The sequence below is a fragment of the Haliaeetus albicilla genome, chromosome 7 (assembly GCF_947461875.1).
Source record: "Haliaeetus albicilla chromosome 7, bHalAlb1.1, whole genome shotgun sequence".
In the NCBI taxonomy this organism is placed as follows: Eukaryota; Metazoa; Chordata; class Aves; order Accipitriformes; family Accipitridae; genus Haliaeetus; species Haliaeetus albicilla.
The window spans coordinates 21,190,288-21,217,007 of record NC_091489.1 but is presented as its reverse complement, the minus strand read 5'-3'; the positions used below and the strand labels follow the sequence as shown (position 1 = coordinate 21,217,007).

The window sequence follows — 26,720 nt, the reverse complement described above, 5'->3', positions numbered from 1 at the left end:
TCAGCATGAAATATTTTACTGTCATTTCTGGTTTTAAAGACTATGACTACAACTGAAATATGTCAGAGAATGAATAGTCACAGAAAATGCCAAGGTCATGCAACCAAAACATTACCCAAGAGAAAAGATACTGGTAAAGGTCTTCCTTCAAAAATACACCTAACCATGTACCTAGTTTGGAGGGTACAAGTTTTAAACATCTCAGAAAGTTTTTTTTCCTCTGGATTTTGCTTCTCCTCTTCAAAACCAAACAAATCATTACTATGATTTTTTTTTGGTATACAAAAAAAAGTCCATTAAGTGGAAAAGTGACAGATACGCTTTGAAAAGAAAAAATATCATTTGCCCTAGTAATTAATTTCTAGAATATCCTGTAATTTTACTATCCTCAATAAATATCACATGACGTGGAGAAAAAGTAAACTTGTATCAAAAGTCCTGGTCAGGACACCAGATAATAAAAGAAAGCCCACAGGGACACTTTCTGGGTCTGCCGTGGCAAGTGGGATGTGTCTGAAGAAGCAGCAGTGTGTCTGGGGCAGAATTCTGCCTGAGCTAGTCACACCAGCCTGCCGTGAAAGTCATTGGAGAGGAACAGACACTTGCAGGACATGAGTCATACAGATGCTGTACTGCGAGTGTCTAAGGCTGGGTGAGACACGCTCCATCCAGTAAGATTACAGGCATTTCACTGAATCCCTCTGTGCCACATTTTCCCCCCAGTTTAAAGTATGACTAATGCTTGCTTTCTTCTCCCTTACATCTGTTGAGCTTGTAGGCATGCCTGCTAAAAGAATTGTTGCTGGTTGCATATCTGCATGGCTCAGTATGGAAGGGACCCCACACCTCAGACAAGTCTTTCAACAGAAATAAGAACTTCACAAAGTAGAAGAGTATTTATAAAACGGAAACAAAATATATACTGGAGTGCCCTTAACTTCCACAAAAGTCAGCTCAAACCATTACAAGTAGCAGGAGTGAAACCTAGGAAAGACTGCATTGTGTCAAGATACATGAAATAGCCCAGCAAAATGTCATATTGTTGCTTTTTATTTGCTAAAAATAACTGTCTTCAAATGCTGATAATTTGTTTTGGTAGGATTACAATGTGAAAATCCTAACAGCACCCTGTGTAAAAATATATCTTTTTTTAAAAAGAAGATAATCTCATAACCATCATGTTTTACCTCAGACGTTTATGATGGAGGTCAAAATCACTTACATCATGTCTGGAAACTGTTATAAATAACATATGAATAAGTTGTTCAACTGTTACGTTCTTGAAAACTTCAATACATTAAGATGTGTTTGCTCCACTGAGTCTACCACTCTCTTTGGCAAAGTAAACAAGATTTTGCATTTTAGAATATTTTAGAAAATTATTGTTCAGTCTTCCATTTCTACATGCAGTCCCCATTGTTCCTTGAACTGCAGGAGATATGTTTCTTGGTCCTCTGATGATTCGTCAGATACCTTTTTCTCATACAGTCTGGACAAAATTCCCTCTTTGTCAGGATCATCACACTTGAATACTCCTTCGCACACCTGATTTTCAACACTGGACAAGGTAGGAATATACAGTCTTCCAGTATGGGGATCCCAATCTACTACTATGGTCTGTTCACCCTCTTTCTCCGTGAGACCCTGTGCTATTTCTTCCAGCTGAGGATAGGATGTCTGCCCAGATTTTTCAGTGTCTAAGTCCACCAAGTTGATATGGGTCTCACTTGGCAATTCATCTGCTGCATCAACCATCTTCAAATTAAGTTCCTCTATTTTCTGTCCCAAACAAGGGTCTGCTGCCCTCACCAGTAGTTGGGGGCAATACGGCTGTCCTGTTTTCTTATTACCCAAGTCCCCCAAAGCAATCTGTGGCTCACCTGGTAGTCCCCTGGGGGCAGAAGTTTTCTCTTCTAGTTTCTGACTGGGAGTGAAGTCTTCAGCCCTTACATCATGTTCATACTCTACAGTCCCTGCGTTTTTCTGTCTGAAGGTATTGTTTGTTCTAGGCTGGCCATAAGATGGCCAATTCCCAGTTTTGTCCCCTTCCTCTTTGTGTGTAATATCTTCATGTGAAATATCAAGCAAGTGTTTTGTTTCCGGCACTTCTTTTGAAGGCAAATCCTTCCCTTCGGTGCCATTGTAAATGGTGTAGTAACAGGGACTTTTCCCTCCTGATAGACGACTGGATTCCTGAGATGGCTTGTACTCATCCATGTTAACAGTGATAATGTTGACCACTATTTTTTCACATGGTATGAAAACCCTTTCTTTGCATTTGTCAGTGTAGTGCCATACCTGGAAAAAAAAAAATAGTTTTGAGTGAAGTATAATAAAAATACCATCTTGCTACTTCTTATACTGTCATATATTTTTAAAATATAAGGCTAGGCTAGACTTTACTAGGAGGTTATTTCAATTTAGGGAAAAAGGAAATTTCATCACATAAACCTCCAGCGGTGTTAATATGCTCCACTTTTTTTATGCTATCTGAAGTAAAACTGTATTATGACCAGCTCTAATATCCCTTCTCTCATCTTCTGCATGTCAAAATAATGATTAGGACAATTTTGTCAAGTTCTGTTTTTGTTTCCACTTGCACAAACTCAAGTGACTTTGGAGAAAACATCAGAGTTGTCCTTGGGTCACAGATTACAGAATCTATTCCACTCTTTTTAACCAGTGAAGAGAAGTGCAGTCAAAACCACACCCCAGAAGCACAGTCAGGTACCATGTTAAGGTATAGCTTACAGAATACTAAATAGTATCAGGTTTCCTTTCAGAGAAGAAGCTATACATCACGTTGAAGTACAGCATATGGAGCCTGCATTGTGCAGTCTGTCACAGGCTGCTTTTGTGACCCTGTGATAGATCATCTAGTTAAACAATAGGAATCTTTCTGAAACGAGTAATGTTTCTAACAGTAGTAAATACTGTATGAGCAGTCACGAAAGGAAAGTGCAACAGAAAAACAACAGCCAGAAGCTGCACTTCAGTGCTTTCAAGCTTGAATGGAAGACTAAGACCACTAATCAATGTACCATGTAGTCTGAAAGCTCCCCCAGGGCAGAAGTGCTGGACCAAAACAAACTGCTTATTCCACCTCCCTCTGACCACATGTGGTGCCCATGTGGAATCGTCTGTAGGTTGGGAAAGCCAGAGAGCATCATTAAAATACCAGGTCTATACTCATTTGTTACCTTAACAGTAACTGAATCCAGAGGTGGAGAAATAAAACTGAAGCTTCAAGGTGGTCATAAAAAAGTGCAATGGACATTAAACACCCACCCACCCCCAACATACAAATTTTACATTTATTAGAGAAAGAACTCCTGGAGTTGGAGTTCAGTCTGCTATTGAGTGGGAATTTTTCACTAATTGGCCCTTTATGTTCTTGGACTGTAAACAGCTCTGTCCTGCTAGCTCTCCAAGGGAGACCAAGCTATCTCCCCACCATGTCCTGCATCCCAGGATAAAGAATAAAGAATAAGAAAGATGGTGAAAGACTTTTTACCAGGGCCTGTAGTGAAAGGGGCAACTGTTTTAAACTGAAAGAAGGTAGATTTAGACTGGATAGAAGGAAAAAATTCTTTACTATGAGGGTGGTGAGGCACTGGAAGAGGTTGCCCAGAGAGGTTGTGGATGCCCCATCTCTGGCAGTGTTCAAGGCCAGGCTGGATGGGGCTTTGAGCAACCTGGTCTAGTGACAGATGTCCCTGCCCATGGCAGGGGGGTTGGACTAGATGATTTTCTGAAGGTCCCTTCCAACCCAAACCACCCTGTGATTCCATGATTCAGTGATAAAGCTGGTGCCTCAACAAGTGCAGGAGGCGTCTCTGTGCACATCTGAACACACTGCAGCAGTAGCTGCTCTACTCCTTCTGAACCCATATCCCCTCTGTGAACATTTCTCCTGTCACCTCTGTGCTGCTCTAGATTTCTTCAGAAAGACCAGCGTGTTGAAACCAACTCCCTTATACCTCCCATCCCACAGCATCACGCAGATGGGATTAACATCAAAGTGTTCATTCATTATTGTAATTGCATGTTTATGGTTGAGCAACTTGTTTAGAGATAGCTGTGAGAAAGCTCTGCTGGGCTTCTGAGCTGGAAACCAGTAACATTTCTTAGACTTTATGTGTTCTTTCTAAAAATTAACAAGCTTTGCAGGTCTAAGAAACTTGCAAACATTTTACGTAGAAAGTGTATTTGGGCTGTCTAACAGAATGTGTTTGCTCAGACATTTTGGGGTGTTAGGAAATGGTGCAATATTTGAAAGTATTCTTGAAATGCAGATTAAATTATCTGTGTGATGCACATGTGCTAAATCCTTCACAATCACAATTAAGTGGAAGAATCTGGTAATACCCAGTAATAGTCCAAAACAACATCATGGGGTTTCAGTACTGCTTAATTATCTGCCCTTCTTGTTTCTGAATTCAACCAATTAATAACCTTTGTTCACTGAATCTCTTCTAGGTAAGGTGCTTCTTCCTAGATACATTTAGGGAGTGCTGACTTCCTAACAGAGCTTGCCTCAGTGCACCTCAGACCTTGCTTATGACAATGACTCTTCCCAAACAAACAGTTCTGTTCTGATCCTCATTAGCTCTGGTCATCTTTTAGATACAGTTGCTAACTTGAGTTATTACTCTGTTTTTCTCACATTTAATAACCCTCATTGAGATGTTCTTTTCTTAATCTGAGTGACAACTAGAGCTTTTATTTGTAGCTAGCCATGGTTTCATCCCAGCTGACTTGGAGCCGCGGAAAATGCACAGCTCTGCTGTGAGTGCCAAGGTTGGCAGTGACCTCCTGCAACACAGAACACTTACCAGGTTTGTTGGATGTTTCTGTTTGCTGACGTGAATATGCCTGTGCACACAATAGCATGTCATTGAAATAAAAAGGACAGCCAGCATGACAGGCAGAACACATCCAAATGTGACTGTTATAGTCTCATCTGCTGTTTTATCTGTTAACAAAACAAAAGTTTTCATTGTACTGAGCAACTTTTTAATGTATTCAGATAGTAATGTGTGCATTCACCACATTGCTTTTTGGCTATGGGATGCAAACGTTTTAAATAAACAAGGAATTTGCAGGAAATTTTTTAAAAAAATGGCACTTGAGCTACAGGACAAATTTTTATTATTATCGAAATTATAAAATAAATTCTAAAAAGAAGTAACAACTCCTCCCTCAGGTTCTCCTGCTGCTAAATTCAGACTGACCCATCTCTGCCACTCCCAAACCTCATTCAAGGAGAAAAAATGTTATCCATTCACTTAGACTCAAAGAATGCAGATCCTTCTCCTCAGAGGTACTGACATACTTTCTAGTCAGTAGATCCCAGCTATGTTTTATTAAAGGCAAAGATTTTTTCATTGGTACAAATGCACAGAGAGGGGAGAAACAATGTTAGCTTTCACTCTCAGAATTGATACATAAAAAACTTAGAAACGCAATCACCATGATTTTTTCTAACTTGCATCTTCTCTTTGTAATTTGCCAGCTTACACATACCTTTCAATGTAGCAATGCAACATTCTTTGGAGAACCCACTGTGCAAAAGTGGTGTGGTGACACGTATCTGTGCACTGACACAATAAGTTGTTCCAGGTTCTAACCAGGGCACAACCAAGGTGTTGTTGCTGATGGAGAAGAACCACTGAAAGACATAAAAAAAAAAAAAAAAAAAAAAAATTTTCTCCCCCTTTAACTCCTCAGTTATGGAAAGGTAAATATCTTCCATACAAAATGTGTCACAAGCACACATATTTTCTGGAAAGAATAATGATACTATAAGAACTGCCAGCTGCATCCTTTTTTTAACAAATACAATCAAAACTCAAGTTATTTATTAGGTCATGTCCTCTCTGAATATTTCACCTTCCATTCAATCATTCTTCTACCACTACTGAACAACTTCATGCTTTATATGAAGTAGAACCATGTGCCACCATTAGCCCACATTCTCATGCTGATGTTGCAGTAGAGCTAAAGCATCACTCCAGCCCTGTCCTGACACATAGGCCAATAAAAGGCACAGAGTACAGTTTCACAAAATCTTTCAAATTGGGATGTTCTGGTAAAGATAGGAGCCTTAGAATAATGGGTGTTATGTAAACCTTGGAGTTCAAAGTAAAGTAACTGCTATATGTCAAGCATCTTTATGGAAAAAAAACCCCCGAAACCGAACAACCTAACTTTTGTCTTCCTCTAATTGTTAACCTTGGCATTTTAATATCCCTCTTGACAGAAGGTGACCTTTTTGGTGCAAAGTTTCTGTCTCAGTTCAGGAAATTCAGAGATTTGCCAGATAGAGGTTGTGCCTGGAGGACGGGAACAGAAGAATGAATGGGTTTTTTTAGCTGATCACTGAACTCTTCCTCATCTACTGTGTTTGTGCTGGGAAATACTACTTGCTAATGAAATGTCAATCTGCAGAGACAGGCAAATGAAGACGTTCAGATGTAGTGACAAAGGATGGACTTTGTCACGATGTATTGTGAGTATTGCTGGTAGACTGGCTGGGGAGTGGCCCTGCCAAAGAGGACTGGGGACAGGCAGTGAGCTGAATGTGAGCCAGCAACGTGCCCTCACAGCAAAGGAGGCCAGCAGCATCCTGGGCTGTGTTAACAGGAGAAGAGGCAGCAGATGGAGGAAAGGATTATTGCCCTCCACTCAGTGCTCATCAGACCACATCCAGAACACCATGACCAGTTTTGTTCCCCCCAATACAGAAAAGACTGGCAAACTGCAGTGGGTTTGTAGAGGATCACCAAGATGGCTGGGGCTGGAGCACTTGCCCTGTGAGGGGAGGCTGAAGGACTGGAGTTTGTCCCACCTAGGGAAGAAGGGAGGGCTTCAGGGGAACCTAAGAGCAGCCCCCAGGATGACCCAGGGAGGTCATCAAGAAGGCAGAGCCAGGCTGTTCACAGTGCTGAACGGTGGGAGGATGAGAGACAATGGACATAAGTTCAAAAAGAGAGGTTCAGATTGGATATAAAGAAATATTCTTTCCCTAAGCAGAAAATCAAGCAGTGGAACAGATTGTGCAGTCTCCGTCTTTGGAGGTTTTCAGGATGCAACTGGACAAACCCTGAGCGACCTGGTCTGAGCTCACAGCTGATCCTGCTTCGAACTGGACTTCGGACTAGAGATCTCCTGAGCTTCCCTCCAACCCAAATGATCCTACAATTCCTATGAAGGTATGAATCCTATTGCGATCCTTGCTGTTGCGGACAAAGTGCATTTTAAGAAGCACAGAGCACAGATTTAATAGGTCCAGTTCTACAGCCTTGACAAAGCTTACCCGCTTCTTTGTTTTTTTGTTGAGGACAGACACATTGTATTGCAGGCCAGGATACACCTGAAGCAGAGATACGGATTCTTCTTCAGGACTTCTCTTCCACTTCTCAGGAGCAGTCAGAACAATTGAAATAGATTTCTCAGTAGAAGATACACTTACCATGGGTGGATCAATTTTAGCTGGAAAAATGAACATGTACAAAAACCAGTCAAATGCAGCAGAGGCACACTGATTTGTCCATGCAGTTTCTTGAAGTGGATGATATTAAATTTTTGTAATGTTTTGAGGTGTCTAGGACTTTGAACAATTCATTTATATTGCTAGAAAATTATTTTATCAGATAACTAAGAGGATCTTTATAGTGAGAAGGTGAACACTGACTTGGAATTTTGCCTAGGAATTCCTGTGGCTTCGCAGTTTACAACCTTAAAACTCCATTTGCTAAAACAAGCTAAATTACCAGGATGTTCTCAGATTATCTGGCACAGATAAGAGATATTGTGATCTAAAGTACGATTACTGATTGGTTTAATAGAGCCTTTTTAAAATAAGAGCTCTTTATACTGTGGATGTGCCACAGATTTTATTTGCCTTGAGTAAAGCTTTACCATAGCACGAAAGAGTATTCAGTATATACAAGACCGTATATCTAACACACATATATCCAAATTCTAACATTATTATTTCAATTACTTCTGCCAAAAGCATAAATGTGAAACAACTGCAAAAAACCCTAACCTCATGTTAAAATATCACACGCTATGAAGGTACATGCAGTCTGAGCACACAGTATTAATCAAGGCCATTGAACATCTGGCTGCGTGATTAGCTTTCCTTACTGTCTGTAAGAGGGTTGAATCGTGTGGTCTCCATCCAGTCAGAGCACATCCCATTTAGGAAGGCTTTAACGCTTGCGTAGTATTGCTCTTCATAGTCAGAGGTCTCACTGGAGAGGTCACACCATGTTCTGTTAATATTCCTGCATTCTGGCTTTCTAATCCATTTGCCAACACCGTATCTATATTGAAAAAGAAAGAGAATGGAGCTGTACAAAAGATATTGCCGTGATATTAGTCACCTCGTAACATAGCACAGAAACTGATATTATGGCTGATAAAACAGTTTGCTTGTTATGCAGAAAACTGCAATTTCAAGGAATTCCCAATTTCAGCTGAGATAAAACACAAGATTTTCAAAAGTTTTTCATGAAAAATAAATCAGAGAAGGCCCTATCCAGAAGAGGCCATGTAGAACTAACTGGGATCTTACTGATACCAATCTAAGTCCAGTTTTGCTTGCACAGACCAGAGATCTTTCTACTTCAGTCTCTACCACTTTAGTTTAAACTCTAAACACAAGATAACAGAGTCAGGATAACTATTTATATAGAGACAAAGAGTTCTCACAGAATGGTCAGTGGCTCATCCTCGTGTACGGAGACAGATGATGCTCAGGGCATCCAAGATGAGTGGACAGGAGACTACTCATTGCTGACTGTCAATTCTTTTTCTAGTTTAAAAGAAAGACTCCATTGGAATACAATGAACTTCAAAACCCTTCTAGTTGAGAAAGGGGCATATACTTGCTACCAACAATGCCTCGGTACTGACCAGCTCTTAATACACTAGCAGAAGAAATCAAGATTTCCTTGGAAAATTCCTGCCTGGATTTGCTCAGAAGCTCCTGCTCCTTAAATTCACATTATTAAGAACTCCCCTTTGGCTGCTAATTAGTAAGGGTGTGTGGCAGCTTCTACATGACTGCAGGACAGTATCACTTACCAGCATTTTCCACCCAGCTCAAGGCCTTGCTCTCCTAGGTGGGTAGAGGCACATATGAATATTTTTATATTCAGTGTGAAAGATGACCATATCTATGACTACAGACTCTTCTGTGGACCAGCTGACCCTGCAGAGTCAGCGTAGCTAGTGCTCTCTGAGCTCTCACATTCTACACAATTATCTTTCATTCCATAATTACTGAGCACTCTCCCCTTTTCTAGGAGCTGGACTGTGGCTCCTCTGTTAGCACAGAGGGCAAGATCTGAGCAAAAGAGATTGCAGCCTCTGTAGTAGCCAGTTCAAGTTGCAGGAAACTTCTGGAGATCTACATTTGGTTTAGTGTCATGAAAACATTACTAGATCAAGGGAAGTGTAAATATTAGAGATAAAGATTGGGAGCATGACATCATCCATGACAACACCTATTTGTAAGCTAAACTTCCAGCACATCCTTCAGAATGACCCAGTGCTCTCTTGGTGGGAATAAAGGAAATGGATTCTGGTCCTCACTCAAATTCCTTGATATCCTACTGTTGCTGTTTGGGTCCCTATCTCAAGCGTGGTGTCCTCAGCTGCAGTTTGGGTCCCTGCCTCAACCATAGTCCTCTGAGACTGCTGAACTATGGCTTGATAGGCATAGGCCAGGCCCCAGTACAGTGTGAGGAGCTGCTGGTTTTCATGGGGGTAGACAAGGCACCCCTCTATCAGGTGGCACATCAGTTTGCCAGCGTTGCTTGCCTGTTTGGGTGTAAAGTCCCAGGTTATGGGAGGTGATACCCATCCTAGGAATCTGCCCAAATTCTTCCATACACCCTGCCAGCCAGGGACTGGTTGCTTGAGGGCACATTTCAGTATTGCCTCACCCAAAACTTGTCTTCTCTTATACCAGGATGAGACCAGATTCCACAAACCCCATAATATACCACCAGTATTAATTATTAGTATTGAATAGCTCACATAAGGGTGGAACAAGGACCTCGGGAGCCTGCATAACAAATCCATTTGTATCAATGCCAGGTAGGGAGAGGGAGATGTATTCCCTCATCTCCTCCACAAGATAGCTCCCACAGCACAGCAAAGCCATCAGTGCCAGGACAAAGCACATAGCCATTATTTGTATTACTGTGTTCCCAAGCTCAGCAAAATAGAGATAAGCAAGCAGCCAACAAACTCCATGACAGGCACAGGAGCTTGCCACTTAATAACTAGCTATAGCATGCTTAATGCAAAACTGCCGTCGTCGTGCCCCACGTTAGGCACCAAAAAGGACTGTGGTGGGTTGACCCTGGCTGGGTGCCACCTCCTGGGAAGCAGGGCTTCAGTACGCGTAGTGGTTGCTCTGGAAGACAAAAATGCCCCCTCTTCCGTCTGCCTTTACTTAGCTTTTATATCTGAGCTGATGTCATATGGTATGGAATATCTGTTTGTTTGGTTTAGGTCAGCTGTCCTGGTTATGTCCCCTCCCAAGATCTTGCCCAGCCCCAGCCTGCCGTTGAGGGGGGCGAAAATGTTGGAGAGACAGCCTTGAAGCTGTGCCAGCACTGCTCAGCAGTAGCCAAAACACTGGTGTGCTATCAACACCTTTCTAGCTACCAATGCAGAGCACAGCACTACGAGGGCTGCTATGGGGAGAATTAACTCCATCTCAGCCAGACGCAACACACCCAGAAAGGTGCAGACCTTGAAAATGTAAGGGCCTGATTCCAATCACATTACTTGGTTTTCTACAATACTTGATAACTTTGGTGGATTTTCTCCTAGACTAGAGAGGCTTGTGGGATCAGAAGAAAACAATGGGGGTGGAGTCTGTTAGAAAAGACCAATGAAACATGGGGTGCTGTTAATATTCTGTTAAATACTGCATCTCCAGATCCATTTAAATGCGTACAGATGTCAATCCACAGCATGGTCCTTCATGCTTCTGTCTTATTTCTCAGGAATGCCCCTGAAAGCTTCCATGTTGCATCCCAAACTTCCTTCATAGGAAGAAAGTCTCCTCACAAATTTTTTTTAACTGGACCTGAAGTAAGCAGTACCAGAAGTAAAAGTTAAAAACTGTACTGCTTAAGTCTAACCCACATTTTAGTTCTCCTTTCTTTACTTTTTCGCAGCCCTATCTGCATAAAGATTTTTTAAATTATTATTTAAAATGCTAAAATAAAAGTCAGTGGGGATAAAATAAAGAAGCCAACTTACACTGAATACTTCACCTTGTAGAGTACTCCATCTCCTGTGCCTTCTGGTGCTGACCAGTGAAGGACATTCTTCATGTTTATAGATTCAAAATGGACATTCCTAGGGTCGGGCAAAGAACAATACAACTCTCCTGAGAAAGAAAATAAGAAAGGAACAACATATGCTAAGAATCTGCAAATACATATGCTTCCAAGTTAACCAAAAAAGACACTTATTTTCAAGTAAGCCATAAAATTATTTTTTAAGCAAGCCACAAAATTCTACATACTGCCTTTCTTATCATTAAAAGCACAAGGTTGTTGGCCATGGAAATTCAGTTTTTTCAAAAGTGTCCCTAGCTAGTGCAGTCCCAAATTCCATCTGTACCAGTGTGTTTTTTCTCTAGCAAAAATGGCTTTGCCATTTATGACAGACATTAGCATGGAAATATTCAGGGACTGGAAACTAAAGCTAGAAAAGCTTGGCCTAGAAGAGACATGCATTTTTTTAAATTGGAAAGGTATTTGAACATCAGTTTGAATACTGAATAACAATTTAACACTGGAAATTATAAAAATATCCTTGATGCTACAGTAGAATCTTGTAGCCGAGTGGACTTTTAAAAAATCAAACCAGTTATTTTTAAAAAGACACGTGGAGTCTACTGCAAACACAGCTTTACAACCAGAAGTATGACTTCACACTGGAGAATCAGAGTGGATGATCACAACAGCCCCGACATCATTTGATCATCCATGTTGATTCTCCAGAAAGTCAAAAGTGAACACCTACTGTTAGGTCACTCATCTAAATTGCTGTTCGTTGCACCAGCATTTGAAATGAATAAACAAGCAAGTCTGGGGCTCTAAAGAACCCCATTTCACTGCTTCCTAATACACACTCCTAATCTAATAAACTTAATGGAGATGCTCCCATTGCTAAATTGCTTGCAAAACCGAGGCCCGTGGGCTAAGGGGCAGAATCCCAAGCTCCGAGTTGTGACTCAATCCCCAGCACCTCCTGCCACGAGAGCTGTGCCCACGGGAGCAACCCTGAGACCAGCCCTGAAGCTGCACAGCTGGGCAGGAGCTTCTCATTGTGAGTGGCCACGAGAGTATAATGGGGAAGAGAAAAAGTGAACCTGTGGTTCTTCAGGGCTTTTCAAAAGCCTTTAAGCTCTTCTTCCAGGGATGCAATTCTAGCTCTTGAGGTAACAAAAACAGACAAAAAAAGGGGGAAATAAAGCATATTAACACTAACAGTGGGAACCTGTCTGAATTGATAGTCCTTGACATTTGTTACTTCCTTAAGCAGACCTTAAGGGTTTTTTCTAGTATATTTCACTATTACTATAGTAATAGTGTTCATCCTCCAGTATATGCAACATCTAGTTGCTTTTGTAAGTAAAAGTCACCACCATTTTCCTGGTTAACTTGCTGACTTCTCGCTGTCTTTGAGCCAAACAGTAAAAGCTTTTCTCTTCAATACATTTATTAAAACAATCTCCTTGCAATTCTGTAGAGACCAATTACTTTAAACTGTCTTGGTGGAAACTCTGGGTTTTCCAAGCCTCTAGCTGTATGTTAATGTTCAAAACAAACTCCAGTACATGCCTGCCTCTGTATCTTCAGATCATAAAGCTGTTTACGGAGGGTATTTCTGAAGTTGCTCTCTTTTTATCTTCAGCACTTAGCTAGTGTTCTGTGGCTTTAAAAATTTTTCTAGTTGGAGAACAAGTTTCAACAGGTATAGTTCTTAGGGTAAGCTTATTTATTTACAAGAAGTATACAGAAAGTCCTATTTCCTTGAACACTTGGACACAGAAACACGCAGTGACAGTCATCTTGAAGAGCTCCAACTACAGACTCAGTCATAATTAAATAAAAAAAGTTTCAGGATGCCAGAGGATGCAAAAGCAGCAGAAAGAGACCTCCAGTAATGTGCTTTACTCTAACATTTGCTTCCAAGTGGGAGATACAGAACCTAGAAAATAAAAGGTTTTGATTTCCCCCAAATAAATGTCCTCTGCAGCTGCTTTAGGTGAAACTAATCCAAATGTGAAGATGACACTGCCCAAGACAGCCAAGAGAACAGCCTAAAATGGGCAACATCTGTTCAGTGAAATAGAAAAGCTCCTAAACCACTGATGTGCATGCTACGAAGAAGAACAAACCAAAACCAGCATTACATGGACTACAACAAATCATCAATGCATCAAGTTTCATTCTTTGTACCACATCCCAGCACTAAGGCATATGGAGACTTCAGGAAATCCATCAACTGCATAATCAACAGCCGGGAATAAGAGATTACCAAAAAAACCCAACACCCCAGTATCAGAAGCACACAATACTGCCCAAGCCCTGAGAAAGGCAATCACGCAATCTGCGTAGAAAGGGAGGGAGGGACTGAGGCACAAACAAACTTTCTGCTGCAATTCCCAAGTAGGAGGAAATACAAAGTAGGTATTTTCTTAGATTGCTGGGAATCAAAGCCATAAAAGGCTTCTCATTAAAAAACAATGAGGACAAACTAAAAAGCCCAACAAGGAGAGATTTAAGAATAAAACAGAGTCTGGAGGAGAATACAGTATTTACTGCATGGTCCAAAAACCTTCAAAGGAAAGATTAAAAAAATTCAAGCCCTTAAACAGCAACAGATGAGAAGAACATTTGTCTCTGGTAACTTGGGCTCTGAGCAAGGCATCTGTTCTGCAGTGGTCATAAAAAGCAGAGGAAGATAAACTCTTCCATAGGTTGGTTCATCTTTCTAGTTAGGATGGACCAGACTGGGTGCATCTCACTCCCTGCAGTGGAGATGGTGGTCAAGCCCATCAGCCTTGATCTCCACTTCCTCAGCAGTTAAACTTATCAGAGATGCACCTTGTCCAGGGAGAAGTGGCAGGAAACACTGTAAATCTTTATGTGAGAAGGATAATCTCTCCTCTATGTCCACCACAAACAAGGAGAAAAAGGAACAGAGTTCAGTTTCAGCGAGAAAGGAGGTACTGGGAGTAATCCCTTATGGGAAGAGGAGCGACATGTGGGGATGGGTCACCTGGGAGGGCTGCTGGATCTTTCAAAGGGCAGATTAGAGAAACATCTGCCAGAAATGACACTAATTTAGCTGATTCTGCCTAGGGGTAGTGGGATGGACTGGGTGATCTCTGAAGGTCACTGCCAGCCCCATTTTGATAGGCCTTCTTATACTATCTGATAAATCTGGCTTTGCACTGTGCAGTAATAAATTTGGCTGGGGTACTGCTGAATCAGGTGCAGGACAGCTAAACACATCCCTAACAGCTCACTTTTCAGACCTTTTTTCTCTAAAAGTTTTTAAAATGTGTACTGCTTATCAGGCTAATCCATAGTCACCGAATTGAACTGGCCAGAGGCAGCCAGCTCATCACAGATGAGTGAAATTACTTCCATTGGTTTTCTGAATAGTTTTTTGTTCACCTTACCTTTTGACATTTGTCCATCTTTGCATAAAAACATTTATATTCCTCGAGCACATTTTAAAGTAGCAAGAGTCGTGCATTTGTCTGTTACAGTAAAATATTTTTAAACTAGTAACATGCAAAGGTGTTTTTTTTGTTGATTTTTTTTTTTTTTTTTTTACATTTGCCTTCTTCCAGTGTGGTTTCTGTTGTGGTAAATGAAGTTTCAAAACAGAAACACTGACTGCAGTAGACAAGCCAATCTTCACATGCAGAACCCACAGACTGTATCTTTACAAGATCTAAAGTATTACAACACTGCTGGCGTGCTCCCACCTGCTCCCAGCTCAGTGTGATTTGGAAGGCAGAGGGACTGAGACCGTTAACTTTCCATTTGCTGCAAAAGCAGAGATTTGGTTTCTATTTCTGGTCTTGCCCCTTTAGTAAAGACTTCTGTTAACCCTTACAACAAATCATGTAAGTTTTTTATTCATCAATTCTGCATCTGTGAAACAAGAATAAAACTACCATACTGCCCTATTTCTCTGGGAAGAGTTAAGAATAAACTCCTTCGTGTCTACTCAACACACAATAGTGTCGGGAGGTATGCGTAGAACATAGATTATATATACAGCTTGTATGTTCCATGGTTATCAGTCAAGAAAGGACTCAAGTATGTGCATCAGCTTCTTATTTCAGTATCTTGTCTTTTAACACAATATATCCAGTTATAGTCTGATTTTATTTCCATTAACCAGGATTAATGACATGGGTGCCACATGAAGTATTTTCAGTTCTTACTGGCCTACATGAGAGCAGAAATCACTCATACCTGTTGCTTTGCTAGGTTTAGTCTGTCTCATCAGTAGTCTGCAATGGCTGTCATCACTTCCCAGTATAACAAAGTAACTTTATTTCTTGCATGGAAAAACCTGGAGCACTTATTACTGTCTTTGGAAACTCTGTAAATCAAACCTTGAGTAATACCATTCCTTACATCTTCATGACTCTGCACACCTGAACTGGAAAGAAAGTAGTAATATAGTCTTGCAAACTTCACCACCACAACAGAAGCAAGTCCTGATCTTAGAATAAGCTATTGCGAGACTCTCCAAAATAGGTATGACTTAGCCTGAAAACACCTTCACATGTGAGCCAAAAAACCCACTGACGTCAGTGAGATTATTCACACGAGTAAAAGACTGCACAGCAGGTGCCTCATCTTCTCTTTATGAAAGTGTCTGCTGGGTTTAAAAACCTGGTCACTTTTAATCACGTAGAGCTCCCTAGCAGGTACGTGCCTGGCTCCAGTCGGTACTGTTCAGAGCTCGGTTTTGGTTATAGCCGTATCTATCTATCTATTTATACACACATGCATACGCACACACAAACATATATATATACAAGTATAAACACAGATAACTTCCATGTTACAACTATTATCCGTTCAGTGTATCTGCTTTTTATCTGCGAGGAGGCACTGCTGCCTATCTCCGTGACAAACAGCTGTGTTTAACGTCAATGCTGCAAAACAAATACAGCTGCAACTACCTGTGCCCTTTCGCTACGAACAGATTTAACTTTTCACTTGAGTTGGGTAACCTAGCAGCTGCAAAGCATAAAAATACATAAACATGTAAAAATGTAGATATTTTTTCTGTACACCGGCTAAAGTTCTGGGGTGGGGAGAAGGCAGAGGACCCACCGAAAGCTGACCTGCTGGCACAGAAATGCCTCCTGTCTAAGTACTGTTGTTGACCACACCGCTCTGAAGCGGAGCGATCATATGCTGTATTTTACTGTGGCATGGCTACAAGGGTGCAAACGCAAAATAAACCAACAAAGAAGATCACAGGGCTTCTCTAGACAACTGTAAGGTATAATTTAAGACAGTGAGTGATGTTGAAAGCATTAAGACGGAAAGGTGAGCCTTACTGCAACAGAGCTTTTCCCAATAGCCACAGGAGTAAAACCCAGGGACTCCTCCCCTACAGTCGTCTCAGAATTTAAAAGAGGAACTCCTTTTCTGACAATGACAGAGAGTTTGGCTTCAATTGCTGTTGTATTTTCTGATAAGAGAGCGGCCCTTGAGAGCACCTCTGATGGAAGCGGCTCCTTTGTGCTGGACACCGAATTTATGGGCAACGCTGCAGGCACTCCCCGTGCCTCACCATTTGCAGCTGCCGCTCGAAGGCCACGGATCTAACCCACGCTTACACACCTCGGGGGGAGGGCAGCCTTTCAAACCGGCCGAGGCCCTGATTCACCTTTTCCCACCAGTGAAGCATCAAGCAATTTAGGAGTAATCTAGGACACCGAACATTTGCTTCTGGCAATGCTGTAGGCCACTGCCCTTGCTTTAGTCTTTCTGTTCAGCTTTGGGTGACTTCCACCAAACTCCTGCAAAATCTTGCTGGCTCCTTCTATGCTGCTGCTCTTCAGTTTTTAAGGAATTTTTGCTCTCTTTTCTTCCTCCAGCTCATCTGTTTCAATGGTTATGTTGTTCTCAGTGAAAAATATTCCTTCAAACACAGGCCTAAGCATAATATAAAAATGGTCACACTCCATCAGAACAAATGTCCATTGGTGGCACTCACTAGCAGAGGGTTGGGGCTGTCTTTTCTGGCACATCTGCAGGCTCAAGCAAGCCAGCACTGGCCACGCAGGAATGTGAGGGAGTATGCTAAGTGGTAAACAGGGGAACCGAGCCAAAATTGGAGATCAGGAGTTACAGAGAAGAAGGGAAACCCATTGAAGCCAGGAATACATGTTAGCAAATGTCATTACCTGCTATTAGTCATCTTAGCAACAATTTAAACAAATGAGTTAGCTTTTTTTTCAATTAAGTGAGCCTGAAAGTTTTTCTCTGTGCCCATTCTTTTAGACTCGAACTCAACAGTCTGGATATGACGAAGAGGAGGAGAGGCACAAAGGAGTCATTGCAGCTTAGCTGCCTTTCTCCTAGTGGGTTGCTGGAGCTCTGGGACTGCCAGGTATGAAGTTGGGCTAGTGGAAGCCTTTGACTTGAGCAGCGCTGGTGGGAATGTGGGGAGGAGCACGGAGGTGATTTCCTGTTCAAGTCATAACAGCGCTCGAGAGCTAACCACAAAGCACACTCTTGCCCTCCCAGAACTGGAGCCCGTCACTCCCATCACAGCCTGCTCAGAGGGGGCACAGGGGAGAGGAAGACGGGGACAGAAACGGAGACGTAGGACTACATGAAAACCAGGTGGTGGAGCAGATGGAAAAGCATGAGAGAAGAAGTGGGGAAACGTGGGAGAAGGATAAGACTGGGGCACGTGGAGTTTGTTTTTGAAGAAACAGGTAGGCTGCCATTGGAAACAGGTGAACCCGAGGAGGTCATTTGGGGAAAGAGCGTGAGTGGAAATACAGCCTGAGGAATGGGAGAGATGCAGAAGAAGGACTGAAGCTGTGGCTTGCCCTGACATGCTCTCCTCCATGTGAAGCCTTGCATTTATTTATCCAAACCATGTCCTAACTTACAAAAACACCTCTACAGAGAATATTGGTCAAAGAACACTCAGACTCAGTCCAGAAAGACCCAACTTCAGAAAGGAGGAGAAAGTTTTCCCAGTCCCTTGAAGGCTTGCTAGGAGACAGCTGGAGAAGGCCATGGCAGCTGACATCCATTCCTTTTTGCTAACTTGTATGACAGAAATGAAATAAACTGAATTTTCTTCCCACAGTGCTGAAGGTTTGCAAGTGCAAGAGTAGAGCTCACACTACCTAACCACGCCCTGCTGCAAAAACCTTTCCTTGACGCGCTCCAGAAGGAGAAAGTTACGGTAGGTATGTTTTCTAATTCTGAGTGATCAATACTGGCCTGAAACAAGGTGAGGGAAATTCAAGGTGTGCTTGCCTAAAATTACTCACAATGCCTTTAAGGCTTTCAGAGTCATATCCATCAGAGGTGTTTTGTGTTTGTTGTTTTTTGGTTGGTTTTTTTTTTTTTAAATCATCAAATTCAATGAGTTTTTGTTAAGTTTGGAATGCAAAAACGTTTTTTGTCAAAAAGAACTAAATTCATTTTAAAAGCCCACTGTTGACACAATTCCATGACACAATAGCTGTTTTTTAAAACAGATGTTTTTAAGTTATATAAAATATTTAAAATAGCCCAACTGTCCAGCATTTAATTTTTCTTTTCTCCCTAGAACACATTTAGCATTACCAATTTATTACTACTTAGATCAACCACAACCCAACAGCCAAGAAAATGAAAGCTTAATTAGAATACCTCTGACATCTCACATTTGTTTTTCAAAATACCCAAGGGTTAAATAAGCTTTCTGTTTGAAATATTGTTAAAATTATGCTGTGTGACAGTTATCAGCCGAATCCTGATAGACCACATTTTGGAACACTCCCAATCCATCCTTACATAAAATACCCATTTTTTACACATAAACTGAGCAAAAATTAGTTTTGGCTTTCATCATTTAGTGCTGGCTAATATCAGCTGGGCAACAACAGTCCATTTTGAACTGATGGCATTATATTCCTTGCCTAACAGGTGTTGCTCCTTGCTCTCTGACCTACTGATGGCTTGTCTAGAGAAGGAATTTTGCTTTTCTTGGAGTCCAAACTAATTTAGTTAGTAAAATCCCCCATTCTGAATCCACATTTTCTCTTGGGCAGGAGATTGAGTGTGATGTCAATGGAGAATGAGCACTTGCCTGCATTTCTGAGGGAAAAGCAATCCTCAAAAGATGCTAGTCAAACACCTTCTCCTGCATCCAAGACCCGAGAGGAAGGACCAACGCTCCTAGCAAGCAATCGGGCTGCTGAGGTCACACAGCCACCCCTGTCCAAACGATCATAAATGGTCTATTTCCAGTCCCCAGCCAGTGCTTGCAAACGGCAAGAGGCAATTTCAAGTTCACCCTGTGGGAGAGCCAGCACAGCTGTAGGTTTTATCTCTTGCAGGGTGCTGGAGACTGTCCGACGATACCCCGGCAGGCGTGAGGCAGCCTGCTGAGCATCTCTGCTACTCGAAGCACTCACAGAATTGTTTTTCCCTCTTGTGCCCCACGTTTATGCTTCTCCCCACAGATGATCAAGGACATAAGCTCCTCTGGGAAGCAACTGCTTGTAGAGAACTCACAAGAAATGAAGGTTTCCTGGGGTACCCACCCACTTCTGTTGGTCTCCTGTCAGGTACAGGCTGGTGCGTTTTGAGGCACCGTATGACTGTTCAGTGTGTCCCACAGTAATTTCAGATGTGAACAAGTCAGTATCTAATTATAGGTATAGTAGTATTTTTAATATCTTTCCTGTACTCAACAAGCTTTTTTTTGTTAAAACCACCAGTTGTGATTTCTAGACTCATTTACCTGCCTACAGATTTAAACGGATTTTGCTGAACAGAGGAAGTCATTCAGCATAATCATCTACATCTTTCACATAGAAGTTACAAAAGACTGCCTCAGAAATGGCGTTAAAGTCAGTAACGTGCACAGCTGGATCCAAGGGACAGTGCGGTGTCGCTGACGTTCAAGGGAATGGCCAGCATGCTTTGATGAGATCAGGAGGAGCCCGACCATCGCCTGGGCTGGAGGAGAAGCTAGCTCTCGGTCTTGTTTGAGCTACTGCCAGTTGCTTTAGACTCAGAGAGCTGAACAGGTCTACTTCTCTGCCTGTCTGCTACCTTCTTACAGCGAGAAAAAGCCCTGTCAGCAATTACACATGCCTCAGCCTTCTCAAGGCACAGTTTTCAGTGCTTCTGAGCCACATCCTGTACACTACTATTTTGACTACAGTACCCCTGAAGAGCAGGATATTGATGTACTTTCAGAAAAGACAAGGAAAGCTGAGAAGTGAAGCCTTTTGCAAACCAGCTGCAATAATAAATACTAGCTCACCTGCTCCCTCCAGCCTTTAAGAAACTAGTAGGAAATAGATTAACCCCTTTCATCTAAGAGCTGTAATACCCACTCGTGTGTGTTCTTACGCACAGAGTGTGATTAAGCTCAAATACATAAATCTTGTTAGCAGAATGTAAGATCCTTTCACCTCCTGAAGCAGCATTCTTCTCTTACTTCTCTTTGGACAGATCCCTGTCTCATCACAGAAAAGGGAGTGGGAAACAGAAGGCTGAAAAATAGCTAAGCTATCAGGTGAGATTTAACTCAAGGTGCTGGGGTATAAAGAAGGGAAGAAGAGACTACAGTCTTCCTCCTGTCCCTTCATTGACCTTAAAATACTCTTGCAGTAGCCAGGCAGACAGGAGAAGTCACCTATTTTCCATGAGAAAGAGATATAGTTTATTTAATCTCTTCATATGTAAACTATCCCATACCTCCAGTCCTACAACTTGCTTCCTTTTGTCTGATTTAACTAGTTTTACTGCACTGTTTTCAAGATAGGATGAGCAGTGGATAAAAACCTGCAAGTTACTGGTGCACCAAGTATAAAGCACAGATCTGTACATCATTTAAACACAGCTCTCCAGTAAAACCTCATTTTTATCTAGAGACGGTCCAGGCTTCCAGAATTCAGGCTCTTATAAAGCTAAGCTTCTTAAAATACAGGAGCTCTTGTTTGGCTCATAAAGGGTGATTTTTCTCTCTCTTAGCTATTAATCCTATGGTTGCAGATATTTAACACCACTTCTTGGAGAAAAATCAGTCAGCAGAAATCAATCTGTACAAGCCACAGCTATAAAACCAAAGATAAACTGGAACCACACATGCACAAATGACTTGAGTAATCCTAACCACTTGCTTCTCTTGGAATTAACACTATAAAGGCCACTAGAGAAGAGTAAGGTTATCATCTACAGTGGTGAATCTGAACGTTCACAACGCACATCTAAGTTTTGGACTTTAATCACAAATCCCAACAGCATTTGAAGCTTCTCTACAGAATGAACTACTGCCTTTAACCATATCCATTCCTAATTAACAGGCAATAAGAATTTTTCAAGTTGTGGAAATCATAAGCAAAGCCAAGCACTAGGGCACAGATCGCAGCATTGTCTGAAACAGTCCAGCATGAGATTGGAAATTGGAGATGAAAAGATAAGGATGAGCCTTTACACTACATGAACGTGACACTCCTTCTTCATATACTGTAGTTCTCCTTATGCCAATATCCCTTTTTATTTATTTCTATGTTAGATTTACTCTTCTCTCCTTCACAATGGCAGAGAGCCAGGAAATACCACGTAAAACCACCAAGCTCAGCCCTCCCGTATACTTCCACTCTTATTACTGAAGCTTAATGCCCTCTCTGGTAAACACACAGATTATCACCACCAAAATGCAGTTCGATCCTGCTGAGTATATAGACATATACTAGATAATACAAAATACTACATGCACAAAATTGCCAAGTTTTCAGAGGGTTCAAAAATCATTGTATTTTACAATATTTTTCCCCACTGTTTTTCTCATCTCTACCGTTGCATGAACACATTTTTTTCTTCTTTGAATCATTTAGCTAATCAAAGAAGACAATTGTCTGTGAGTTCTTAGTGCATTTGGGTAACATACAGCCATCACTTCAAGTGCAATCTATAAACTTCCCAGGACACAGATATCACGGAGTATATCCATAGGGTGATTAGCCTATTTATTGTGTGCACACTGCATGCCTTACACATGAAATAATCTGATACCTCAGTATGCTATTTAACACTTCAGCTAATACTTACCGGCTGTGTCTGTGCAATACATCAGCCTCTTCCCAGATCCAAAATGTACCTTAAATCACCTTGTATCAATACCAAAACAACTCAGCACTGCTCAACTTGAAGCCATGCAATTCACTTCTGTCCTTCACAAATTATGACTGGTGCTCAAACACTATGTATTCATGCAGGAATAAAAGTGGTTGTTCAGGCTTTGTTTCTATGAAAATAAGCTGAGCAAGTTGCTTCTGCTGGCCCAGTTTTCAGGGGGAGTGAATTGCAGACAGCACTCTCCCGCCTCCCCTCGAACCCAGGAGCAGCATCCACACACGGACCTCAAGTTTTAAAGCCCTGGGTGTACGCCGACCTCAGGAAGCCTTCTCAAGGATTCACTGTGGGTATGCGAGGAGGAAAGGAAGTGGATTATTAGTGCTGGAATATTGCCTGCCTTCTGGATGGTTTTAACATGATAAAATATGTCTGGGCATCAATGTGGTCCCTGAACTCCAGCTCAATGGCTTAACTGCAAAGCCTATACTGTGACCCCTTTTATCCTTTTATTCTGTATTTCCCAGAACAACATCTTGATCACAAGGGATGTTTTGTACATTTCAGTGCTCTAGTAACTGTGAAAGAAAACATACTGAAATTTGCTTAAAGGGAGGCCTGAAGCTACTTCTTAAAATGTAGATCTATTTATTAGTAAAAATATGATCAAACGGAAGATGAAAGAAAAGTAAATTAAATCAGGTGTGTCAATGCAGACCAAGCAACTTATGCAACTATTAGAAAACATGAAAAGGGGGAAGTTTGCAAGGTCCCATCATAAGAAATGTAGTTGCTATAGCCATACACCAACTCCAGTAGGATCTAAGGCTATGTCTGCATTAGCAAGTAATGCAACCCACTACAAGCAGGTCTGTTACATGAAAATGTCAGTATTGAAAAAATCTTGTCTACGCTATACACATTTCAGGTTTTTTTCTTTTTAATATTGGATTAGGTTTACTTGCATTAGATATTCTGATGAAGCACATCTTCCAGGGCAGCTTCATTCAGAAGAAATCCAGTTCCAAGACTGTGTCACAATACAGACAAAAGCACAGTAAGAGAAATGATTGAGAGATTTGTTTCAAAATCACATGCCTTACCTGAACAAACACAGTAAACATGCCTTAAATATATCAGAATGCTTCTATTTTTGCAGTACAGCATTCAGGCTCATTTCCCTTTCCTCAGAGTAAGTATATATTGCAGTATCCATTGCATTCTTTCTTCTGTATGGATCTATAAGACAGAGACTGGACTCTGTGGGCCAGAAGTTTAAAGGTTTCTCTAACTGCAGAAGAATGTGGTTAGGGAAACCTCCACTAAGAACACGGGGCAGGATTTAAGATGGAGATTCGTAAATTAACATTCTACTACTTCCAAAATTCAGGATGTTCCTTCCTATCCTTATGGGTTTCTTGCAAAAATTGCTAAACTCTCCCACATGGTAAAGAGGAACATGCTACATTTCTTGATCCTGTTGATTAAACAATGAATTTTCCATTTTGCGTTTTCTGTGCTTCTTCATTTGTTCTAGAGTACAGATTTTTAAACAGTGAGTGAAACACCAATTTATAAAAATCCCACTGAAGTGCAGTGACAAGTGAAATCTTTGTCCTGTGCAAAGCCAGGTAATGCCCAAATAGCATGTTAGGTGGGCACAGATCATTAGACACCAGTGCCCTAGAACAGAATGCAGTCAGAGACTGCTGAAACAGTAGATGTAATCCACTAAGGATAAAATTGTACCCACTAACACACCACAGTGAAAACAAAAGGTGTTTTGCTTGATGTTTTGCAAAGGTCCAGCTATAAGTTAGCCTTTAAATGCTGCTGCCACAGAGTTCAGAAAGGAACTCAACAAGAGATCCCAAAGGGATGGGCACAGCACAGATCCTGTAAGATGCTAGAATTTGAGCCTGTGAAGTCCTGCTGTAAGACTGCTTTCCATGGCACTTGGGTCCCGGTATAATCCGTTCCTATTCTAGCACCAGATCAAGCACTCAGGGCAACCACAGTATTTTCAGGACTGCATCGGCTCCCGACTGGCAACCCAGGCTTCTTCTGTTGGAAGAAAGTACCCCAAAGGGACTCCTCTACCTATCACTTCACTTTGGAGAAAGAGCAGGAGCAGTGCTATGACAGTTCTGCACCTCATATATTTTTTTCCATTGTTAGCAAAATACTGCTAGGCTGAATTAGACCAACTTTTATGCAGTCTCATGCTGAAAGAGGTGAAAATGGAAGCTCTAAGCCTTCGGTGAAAGGCACAGCTCTCCCTTCCATGCTGGTATTGCTGACTGTCAACAAAAACCTGAAATTATGTGCAGCTAAAACCTCAGGAATGTGCAAACAGATTCCCTTCTCCTTGAACAACCATTAGACAAAACCAACATAAGCCCCTTGACACTTTTCTAAACCTTCTTTGGAATCAAAACCAGTAGTAGTCAGATTTTAATTTTTTTTTTAAAGGGCAACTGAATGCCAGTTATACAGATTTTCCAAAACACTTGCATCAGCGAACTTAAATAAGACGAAAATGACATGGACAGTTACCTAAAGAGAAGCTGGCATTGGTACCCCTGAAAGTCATGCAAAATCACTGATGCATAACAGAGTAGTTTGTCAAAAGAGTTAACTGAGACTCAGTACTTTGTGCTACTCAAGAACATTCAGGGTATGAAGAACACTCCTTACCACCGGCCCGCTCCCACAGGATCTGGGAGTTTTGCTGTGGATTTAAATGGGAGCAGACTCTGTCCTTACATACTTGGTTTTGGAGGCAACATTTGCAGCAGAGAACAAGAGCATGAAGATGGCGTAGGTTCCTCAGAAGATCTGCTGAACTCTGCAATGCCTTGCTCGGTTTTATACTCGAGGGATATAAAAAAAGAAATCGTGTGTGATGCTTTTAACAGCAGCAGGGGACCCACCACGCACACCCATTCAACAGCTACGGTTTACAAGCTCATTCCCACTGGGTGCCATCCTTGCCCGTGCCGGAGGCAGTTTGCCATTTGAGCTGCTCCCACAGCTCACTCCAGCTGCCACCTTCCCCGCTCCCTCTGCCTCCTTGTGCTTGGATACGTGGCTGTCACCACAGGAGTGCTCCAGTCTACAGGTGGGAAAAGGGAATAGGAGCCACTCCGGATACTGGCACACGAGCTGAGCATCTCTGCCAAAAACCCCATCCTGCCTTTTGTGTTAATCGGTCCCTCGACTGCTCAGGTAGGACTCCGGCGCATGGCGGCCGTCAAGCACAAAGGAAGATAGAAACACCAAAGTCACTTGGGGAATTACCCCGATGAGTACAGCAAGGACTGTGTCAAGAGCACGCTATCAACTTAGAGCTGAAAGTAAATTAACATGCGGCTTTGTAGAACCTAATTCCAGCGTTAACTACGGAGAAAAGAAAAAGAGGAAGCAACATTACAGAACTACCCAGTCCTCTCCCTCCAGTTCAGCACCGGAGGCCAGAAACACGAACGCTAAATGAAGGCACCGCCGTCTAACTCGAACGGCACACCGCACCCCGGCCCCGGCCCGACCGGCGGCGGCAGGAGCCGCCTCCCGCCCGGGCCGCCTGCGCGGACTCCGGCCGCACGCAGGCAGAGGGAGCGCGGCACGGCACGGCTCGGCGGGCCGGGCCAGCCCTGCCTGCCCCGGCCGTCCGCCGGGCCAGGACAACCGAGGGCGGAGACGACCCCCAGGGACCCGCGGCGCGGGGGGCCCGGCTCCCAACCCCCTGCCCGGGAGGGACGCGCATCCCCCGCGGGGCCGGGACAGAGACCGGGACCGTGACCGGCGGGCAGCGCCGCCACCTACCTGCGTGCGCCGCGGGGGGCGGCCGCAGGAGCGGCAGGAGCAGCGGGAGCACCGGCAGCCAGGCCGCCCCCCGCCGCGGCCAGCCGGCGCCCATGGGGGCTCACATCCCCCGGCCCGGGCTCGCCCCGCTCGCCAGCGCCGCCGCCGCGCAGGTGGGCAGGAGCCGAGCGGCGGCGGGCGGGGCGCGCAGGGGAGGGGAGGAGGAGCCGGGGGTGGGGGGTGGGGGGTGTGTGCGGCTACATCTTGGGGAGGGGGGGAGGAGCCGGGCGAGGTCAGATGCCTGACTTTTCCCATTACTTTGCGTTCAACAGTGCGTTTGAACGTGGGAAGAGGAGTCTCCATCCTTGGAGAGACTCAAAATCCACTGAGCACCCTGCTTCACGTGACCCTGGTTGGACTAGAGGGTCTGCAGAGGTGCGTTCCCACCTCAGCAGCTCTGGGAGTGTGAGAAATAACACGTTTGTGCTGCGAGCAGAGCTCTCGCTG

General features: G+C 42.8%; 1 protein-coding gene across 4 annotated transcripts; it reads right to left on the bottom strand.

Moving 5' to 3' along the window:
- Window positions 1-26,384, bottom strand: IL20RA (interleukin 20 receptor subunit alpha). 4 transcript variants are annotated; one of them, XM_069787223.1, is made up of 7 exons: window positions 26,235-26,384; window positions 11,293-11,422; window positions 8,155-8,333; window positions 7,319-7,494; window positions 5,527-5,671; window positions 4,836-4,975; window positions 1-2,298 (listed from the first exon to the last, which is right to left on the bottom strand). In XM_069787223.1, exons 1-7 carry the CDS (start codon window positions 26,326-26,328, stop codon window positions 1,387-1,389), a joined length of 1,776 nt encoding a protein of 591 aa, XP_069643324.1. In that variant the 5' UTR covers window positions 26,329-26,384; the 3' UTR covers window positions 1-1,386. The 4 variants fall into 4 exon arrangements, with proteins under 4 accessions (XP_069643324.1, XP_069643327.1, XP_069643326.1 ...); XM_069787226.1 differs by having other exon boundaries at window positions 11,307-11,391; window positions 26,235-26,358; XM_069787225.1 differs by having other exon boundaries at window positions 11,307-11,422; window positions 26,235-26,353.
- Window positions 26,385-26,720: the final 336 nt, after the last annotated feature.

Coding starts and splice junctions, on each gene's coding strand:
- IL20RA (XM_069787223.1), bottom strand. CDS start 26,328: ATGGGCGCCGGCTGGCCGCGGCGGGGGGCGGCCTGGCTGCCGGTGCTC. Junction 5,672..7,318: donor ACAAAAAAACAAAGAAGCGG/GTAAGCTTTGTC, acceptor TATGTCTTTCAG/TGGTTCTTCTCCATCAGCAA. Junction 4,976..5,526: donor TTGCATTGCTACATTGAAAG/GTATGTGTAAGC, acceptor TTTTGTTAACAG/ATAAAACAGCAGATGAGACT.